Genomic DNA, 8,212 nt, shown 5'->3' with positions numbered 1-8,212 from the left:
TATAAAAAAATGCAACTACCAGTTGCTCCTTCCAGCAACAATCAGTTTCACATGTACCCAGATTCTGGAGAACCAGAGCTATGGAGATTTGGAAATTTCAGTGAGGAAAGCATATCCTCTTGGCCTTCAACTGCTTCCAGGTTTAATATTGAACATGAAGAAAATTACAAGAGCTTAAAAACTGAAGAACCGTATCCATCTTTCAAAGAGCACTCGACAGACCAGCAAAGGAATTCTGAACCAAGGTCAAGCATGGGAGATGATCAACCTTCCCACTACAGTCACCAATGTGTGGGAAACCTAACCTTCCAATCAGAAAATACATCAGCCACAGAGCCTGTAAAGCATACTGAACCACTTCTGCGAAATAAGTGTGGTAGCGAGCAGCATGTCCAAAATGTCAGTGAGCTCAATAGAAAATCTTTCAATGTCTTTGATAGCATCTCTGTAGCAAATAACCAAATGTACATTGAAAATCAATCGGTTGATTCCAATTTACAGGTACAAAAAATCCAAAAGGCAGAAAAGGAAAGTAAAACTCCAAAAGGAAAAAAAGGAAAGGCTGATGAGGGCGAGAAAAATAATGCAGTTGACTGGGACATTTTGAGAAAGCAGGCACAAGCCAATGGTAGGAAAACAGAAAGAAATAGAGATACAATGGACTCTCTGGACTATGAAGCACTCATAAATGCTAATGTCAAAGAAATATCTGATGCAATCAAGGAGCGAGGGATGAACAACTTGCTAGCGGAACGAATGCAGGTTCTCTTCTATTAGTGTTCAGTCTAAAGACCTTATGTTTGTTAAGAGCACCATTAAATTGCCCCAAGATAACATCACTGGACAGGTTAACAGTGATTGCAAAATGTTTGTAGGAATTCCTAAAGCGACTGGTTAGAGAACATGAAAGCACCGATCTGGAATGGTTAAGAGATGTTCCCCCTGATAAAGCAAAGTCAGTCATTCCAAATAATTCATTTTCTTCTATAACATTACAACTGCCCCTTTTATGCACAAGGCTATCCAAATGATGAACAATGGACTGCAGTGCATCCGTATATTTTGTATATAGTTAATTAGTTATCACATACGCTTATTCTGCAGGGATTATCTATTAAGCATACGAGGATTGGGCTTGAAAAGTGTGGAGTGCATCCGGCTTTTGACACTTCACCACCTTGCTTTCCCGGTAACAATTGTGTGGCACAATTTAGCAATTTTCCTATGATAGTCCGGGAACATCTTACAATATAAGAAATATTGTTTCTTTTTGCTCCATAAAGGTTGACACAAATGTTGGAAGGATAGCAGTAAGACTGGGATGGGTCCCCCTCCAACCATTACCCGAATCACTGCAGTTACACCTCTTAGAACTGTAAGAAAATAATATCTCAACAATTGGATGATTAACTTTTCCATAATTGCAAGTGCTAACTGTATCATTCTCTAGGTACCCAATGCTGGAGTCGATTCAAAAGTATTTATGGCCAAGATTGTGCAAACTTGATCAACTAACCCTGTAATCTCATACTTCCCTAGAACCATTCATATTAATTTGTGGGCACTTTCTTTTTTACTTGCTCTTTTGCTAATTAGCTGACTATTGAATGACAGTTACGAGCTGCACTACCAGATGATTACATTTGGAAAGGTATACATGGCGCTTCTTTGATTAGAAACATGATTTGTGATTAAGCAAAAATAGAATAAGTCCCTCTTGTTTTCGTATGTATGCAGGTATTTTGTACAAAGAGTAAACCAAATTGCAATGCATGTCCAATGAGAGGAGAATGTAGACACTTCGCAAGTGCTTTTGCAAGGTTCGAGTAATCATCTCTGGAAAGTTATATGTATATTGATGTCACTGTGCAGGAAATAAACATGAAGCGTGTCACGAGAACCCTTACATATTTTGGGGCATGAGATTCTGGCCTTATTAATTAGTAATCAGAAAGTGTTTCAAAAACTTAAACTAGTAGATAGTTTCATGTAGAATCTGTAGAAGTAAGAAGTACTCTATGTTTCACTAATCACATGGAAAAAGAAAGAGAAGTAAAAAATAAAAATAATAAACAACAATACAGTACATTATTATGAGACTCTCTGAAGAACAGTCTTAATCAAATTCAGACCAACCTTGTTTGGTGCAGTGCAAGACTTGCCCTGCCAGGGCCAGAAGAGAAGAGAATTGTCAGTTCAAATGTTTCCATTGAACCCGAGATAAATCCCACCATAGCTGTCACTCCTATGTCACTGCCTCCGCCTGAGAACAACTCACTCCTGATAGCAGGTACTGTAACTAAAGAGTGTGAACCAATAATCGAAGAGCCAGCAACACCAGAACAAGAGTTGACAGAGCTATCAGAAAGTGAAATTGAGGACTTCTTCTATGAAGATACTGATGAGATTCCTACCATCAAACTCAACATGAAAGAGTTCACATCGACATTTCAAAACTATATGCAAGAGAAGAAGCTCCAAGAAGGTGACATGTCCAAAGCCTTAGTTGCCTTGAATCCAGAAGCTACTTCTATCCCTACGCCCAAGCTGAAGAATGTCAGTAGACTACGAACGGAGCACCAAGTGTAAGTCCCTGTCTTCCCAATAAAACTGCATATGCTTACCAATACACTGGATGCAGTAACAATATACCCATAGCATGTTCAATCAAACAAAACAATTTTTGGTGTCTAAGTACTGAATTCGCTACCATCAGAATTCTAACTGCATTTTAAATAACTCTCTGCCAAGGATATATTATGAGTTTCGACGTACATACCTATATATAAACATATGTACATAGACATAACTATAATTCTCCATGACAAACTTATACATCTGTGTGGATACAATGCAGGTATGAACTACCTGATTCGCATCCACTCTTGGAAGGGGTAGGTTAATATGTTAATTGTGTATATGGAATATATGAAGCATTCTTAATCTCAGTTTATCACTATTCAACTTTGCAGATGGATAGACGGGAACCAGATGATCCAAGCCCATACCTTCTAGCTATATGGACACCAGGTAACCTCAAGAAATCACAGAGAACTGAGATGCATTGTTGAGAATTGAGTATCTTGTACATTTTGCTAAGTGATGCATTGATTCTGCATCACGGTATACCAGGGGAGACTGCAAATTCAATTCAACAACCAGAAAGCAGGTGTTGCTCCCAAGATCAAAACAAATTGTGCAATGAGAAGACATGCTTTTCATGCAATAGTATAAGAGAAGAAAATTTGCAAACCGTCAGAGGGACGATTTTGGTGAGGAAAATTTAAATTGTGATAATATGTAAACAAAATAGACCACCTGCAGTTGTTACTAAAATTTAATTCATCTTGTCACAGATACCTTGTAGAACAGCAATGAGAGGGAGCTTCCCCCTCAATGGCACATACTTTCAAGTTAACGAGGCAAGTTTTCTTCAAACAAATTTCCTTCGATTTTATCCACTGTGTCTAGTCAGGACTAAGTTAATAGCAGTCCAGAAATTACACCTTATCTAAATTAAAGGCACTCCTCCAACCCAATAGGTCAAAAAGAGTGCTATCTGCCTATTCTCATTTATAAACAAAACTCTATCACAACGCAGATGTTCGCAGATCATGAATCTAGTCATAACCCAATTGATGTTCCAAGGGGGTGGATATGGAATTTGCCAAGACGGACCGTATACTTTGGAACTTCGGTATCAACAATTTTCAAAGGTAATGAAATTGAGATACCACGGTTACTTTACAAATATCCCAATTTAAAATGTAAAGTCACTCACAATGAAATACCTTCGACCAGGTCTATCAACAGAGGGAATTCAATACTGCTTTTGGAGAGGTATGCGATATGCTGACTTCAGTTCATATTAGTTTGAGGATAATGATTTAGGAACATAAGACACCGACTTCAGCTCTTTATATTATTTTGAGGATAACTATTTAGGAACATAGTACATAAATGAGAAGATAACACAAGATCACGAAATTAAATTCCGACACAACCTACTTGGATGTATGCAACTATATCTTGTGTAAGAGCTTCATCTAGTCGATAGGATATTAGAATATCCTAGAGTAAGTCAATCAAAAGCCAATTGTATTTGATCATTTTGGTGACTACATCATGTCGGCATAAGATTATACTGTTTAAGCACCTGTAAAGTTCAGACATGGATAAGGAGGTTGTTTATTCACACAACTCTAAAGCAGTTCTGAAGGTGGGTGTGACTGTTGAAAAAAAGAAAAACATTCTATTGCAGAACTGATGTCTTTACATTAGCAGTCAACTGACGAGATGGCGAACAAGTTTCCTTGTAGACTGATTGATTTCTTTGCAGGATATGTTTGTGTGAGGGGATTTGAAAAGAAAACAAGAGCACCACGGCCCTTAATGACCAGATTGCACTTCCCAGCGCGTAAGATGACCAAGACAAAAAATGAAGAGAAGAAATAAAACTGACCATGATGGCACAGAGAAGATTATTCATCAGATATACAGAAGACTACTGACTGTGTGAGAAGAACAATGACTAACAAATTCTAGCACATTTAATTATTCTTCCTCTACCATGAGATGCACACATTGTACGATGGGCGGGCAGTGGAAAGCCAGCACCATTCAGGAAATGTGAGGTCTCGTGACGAGTTGATTATATTCTGTACAGAATAGTTTAATAAATTCCGAGAAAGGAGTAATCCATTCATTAACTTCCCAGATGGTCCAAAACATTCATAACGTTTTCCTTTTGTTTTTTTTTTTTTTTTTGCCCCACAAAGAAACAGGAATGAAGAGGTGAGAAATCAAATCGTCTAACAAGTAACATTGTAAATGATGCTTACCTGCAATAATTGGTTGCTGATGGAAAATAAACCCTTTCAAGCTTCTACATTATTGACAAGAGAGCATCTGGAGAAGATGTCAAAACACAAATCAACAGAACATATCTAAATAAGGGGGACTGACAACGATACTCACCTGTATTTAATACAATCACCATCTTACCGTCAGATTTTATGCGAATATATCTATTTAATACAATCACCTGACTGTCAAGATAGTGATTGTATTAAATACATGTAAGTATTGTAGCCGGATCCCTAAATAGGTATAGTCAAAATCAATTAAATCTTGTCAACAAACATTCTGTCACAAAGATCCAACTACAAAAAAGCAAGATGCAATCTAACAAGAACTAGAGAACTCAATGACAATAGAAGAGAGGTGATGCAACCGTCTACAACACATAGCAAACACATTTTCCATTTTTATTTTGTTTATGCTAATACAGAACCAAAACAGATAAGATGTTACCTTCCACCCTAAGAATAATTGTTCTACGATTTAACATTCAGAGACCAGAGTAAGGTTAAAAGCACAACAATGTACCGTAAGATCATATTCAAACGAGCTAGACGTACGCTATGACTCCAAATTTTGAGAATAATTTCGATTAAATAGAAAGCTAGGGTTTGAGAGAATGAACCTGCTGGGCGAGTTGAGAAGCTGCGGAAATCGGAAGAGAGATGGAGTTGTATTGAAATTGCGGGATCCCGATCCAGTTTAGGTTTAAGTGAACTGGGAAGAGTTTCTAATTGAAATATTGCCGCCTTTTGCCCTTTCCCACCATAAATGGAAACTTTGGCGCGCGCACGGGTGGGATTAAACTTCACTCAGACCCTCAGCTTATGGCAACACGTGGAGGAATACAATTTAACGGCCCAAGTAAAATGAAACTTTTTTGAAGAGCAAGTAAATAAAAATAATTTCCGGGATATTACCGGTGTATTACATTACAATAATATTATTTATTTTTTTCCTTAAACAATGAACTAAAAATAGCTCTCGAGTTTTAAGGTTATTTTTCCAAATTTCATAATTTCATGTTTTGCTTCCCTTTCGATACGAGAGGTTCTTCTCAAACTTCTGGTGTTACATAAACTTTCATAAGGTGATAGTTCGTATTTTCTCTGAACTCTAACTTCTATTATTTTGAAAACATAATTAGTTATCAATTATAATCCAATAATAGGTACCGAATAAGGCTTTTGTTAACAACTTAACTTTAATCCCCATGTGAATAGTGGAATCAAGTAATGATACGGGTAATTGATTTCATTTTACTAGCTCCGGCAGTTTTAGCTTCCACTGCATCTAAATTGTCTTGGCTTACTTGGCCTTTGCATTTATAAGTCAATTTTTCTATCATGATGTGTGATTTTATTTTTCCTTAACATTTTGTGTAAAAGTTTCACCTTGGTGAAGGAAAAAATCATGTAAGAACTTATAAGAGGTTGAGCTACTTCTATATATATTACCAATTGGTTTTATGATGAAACCTCAACTTTCATGATATCAGAGAAAATTGACCCACGTGTAAAGCCTAACAACCACACTTACTGCATGTTATACCCAATTTGTGTTGACCGCGTATTCTTTCCACAGTCAAAACGTGTACTGCAAATTTGTTTTTGTCGCTATGTTGTATACAGCATATGGACCTGTTTTTTTTATGCTTGTATATATATATATATCTATATATATATATATATAGGCTGTTCTAAATTTCCCGTCGACAGATTACTATGTTGTTGCCAGCTCTAGCTGGATTAGGCTGTTCTAAATTTCCAATGACAAATGAATTACTTAAGTATACGTGCGGCGGGATCATGAGAAACGTTGGGCAGGTTTTTTAAGGAATTTATTTATTTATTTTGATCAAGGACAAGCAAATTCATTGAATGATAAAGGCTTAGTACAAATACGACAAACTAGCCCAATAAAGTGGAGATGGCCAAAGCCCATTCAGCAAAAAAAAACAAAAAACCTAACATAACAAAAACCCAGAGCCGCAACCAGCAAAGGTCGACCGCTGCTGATGCCATCACCTCACCAGCGACCACAAAGGTAATCACCTGAAGAAAACCAACTTCGTGTTGAATTCGACGAAGGAATCGCACCACAAAACAATTAGCAACAAGGAAAAATCCCCAACCAAAATCGCCATATTGGAGAAGAGACAATAGATCTGAACCACCAAAACAAGCCCCTGCAAGTAAAACCAGAACCAAAACAAAAGGGAAGGGGATGGTGGCTAAGGGGGCATCTAAAATACCCTCGCTTTGGGCAAAACAGCAGCATGATTGGCCCCGAATTTCCGACATACTGGTCGGCTACAGAGACGTGAACTGAGGGCTGAGATCTGCAAACCAAACTAGGTGCGTCATTGTTGGCTTTGAACAGAGGTTGTGGGAGGGATGGCAAGTGGGAATAGGGAGGAAATGAACAAGATGGAAGATGATGAGTGTTTGGGGTTGAGGGGCGGGGGTTGAAAGCTGGGGACTGGGTTTGTCAAGACATAAAAGACGTTAATAAACACCGAAATACAACGAGGAACGCCGAAAAATGGCAAAGGACACAGGAAAACTACGAAGTGCACAAGCATAATGAAAAGAAAGGAAAAGAGAAGAGGGGAAAATGGTTGCTGGCCGACCCCAACCCCAGAAAGGAGTCTCAATGCTGAGGACTAGTTGTGACTTACTTTGTGCAAGAGAGAAAAAGGGGAGAGCGGTTAGGGTTTGTTTTTCAAGTTAAGTCTTATTTTTAAGGCATATTGTTTAATCATGCTTACTTGTATTATATCACCCACAGGTGGAGAGGTCAAAATTATCATAAAATTAAAGCCATGCACTTTGTTTTAAAAATCTCCACCTAATATCATCTAGATCCCACCACGCTGCCTGACTATCACCTTACGTTTTTTATAGCCTTGGCCACAGACAACTAATTTGATCTGACTTCTGGCATTATGTTTTCGTATAGGTATTAACATTGGCCATTGAAAAGTTGGCTCTATATTATCAGCCGGCTCTATATTATTAGTCCGTTACTTTATTTTATTGTATAATACTCGGATTCTTGCTCTGTATTCTTACCGCATGATAACAAATGTTCGTTCAAAAAATAAAAGAAATTCTAGCACTGGTTAAGCAACAATTCATAATAATCATTTAGTATTACGGTTCGGGTAGCAAACATAGTATTACAAATTTACTGATATTCTTTTTACTTTTAAATGAGAAATCATATATTCAAATATTGTTATATCAAACATAATTAAAACTCATAGCATGCATATCTTTTGAAAATCTTTGGTTTTTCAAAAACAGTAGGATGTGTAGTATTATTGTAAGTTCACGTTGTTGAAAAATAC

At 37.3% G+C, this 8,212-nt stretch overlaps 1 protein-coding gene across 1 annotated transcript; it reads left to right on the top strand.

Moving 5' to 3' along the window:
- The first annotated feature begins 6 nt into the window (after nt 1-6).
- On the top strand, nt 7-4,701 carry LOC103950517 (transcriptional activator DEMETER-like). Its single transcript, XM_048587410.1, has 16 exons — nt 7-399; nt 502-762; nt 876-955; nt 1,105-1,189; nt 1,284-1,375; nt 1,451-1,519; nt 1,615-1,651; nt 1,738-1,820; nt 2,151-2,585; nt 2,858-2,894; nt 2,973-3,030; nt 3,133-3,272; nt 3,357-3,422; nt 3,602-3,716; nt 3,802-3,840; nt 4,340-4,701. Exons 1-16 carry the CDS (start codon nt 10-12, stop codon nt 4,453-4,455), a joined length of 2,103 nt encoding a protein of 700 aa, XP_048443367.1. The 5' UTR covers nt 7-9; the 3' UTR covers nt 4,456-4,701.
- Nucleotides 4,702-8,212: the final 3,511 nt, after the last annotated feature.

This window comes from the organism of the source record quoted next, unplaced genomic scaffold (genome assembly GCF_019419815.1).
Source record: "Pyrus x bretschneideri cultivar Hongxiangsu unplaced genomic scaffold, Pyrus_bretschneideri_v1 Contig266, whole genome shotgun sequence".
In the NCBI taxonomy this organism is placed as follows: Eukaryota; Viridiplantae; Streptophyta; class Magnoliopsida; order Rosales; family Rosaceae; genus Pyrus; species Pyrus x bretschneideri.
The sequence above is the reverse complement of the archived record's forward strand: the minus strand, read 5'-3'. Positions and strand labels throughout refer to the sequence as shown.

Bases quoted from the DNA above. Each gene is read 5' to 3' on its own strand.
- LOC103950517 (XM_048587410.1), top strand. From the start codon at position 10: ATGCAACTACCAGTTGCTCCTTCCAGCAACAATCAGTTTCACATGTAC. The intron at 2,586-2,857 runs GTAAGTCCCTGT...GATACAATGCAG, and splicing joins CTACGAACGGAGCACCAAGT to GTATGAACTACCTGATTCGC. The intron at 3,841-4,339 runs GTATGCGATATG...ATTTCTTTGCAG, and splicing joins TCAATACTGCTTTTGGAGAG to GATATGTTTGTGTGAGGGGA.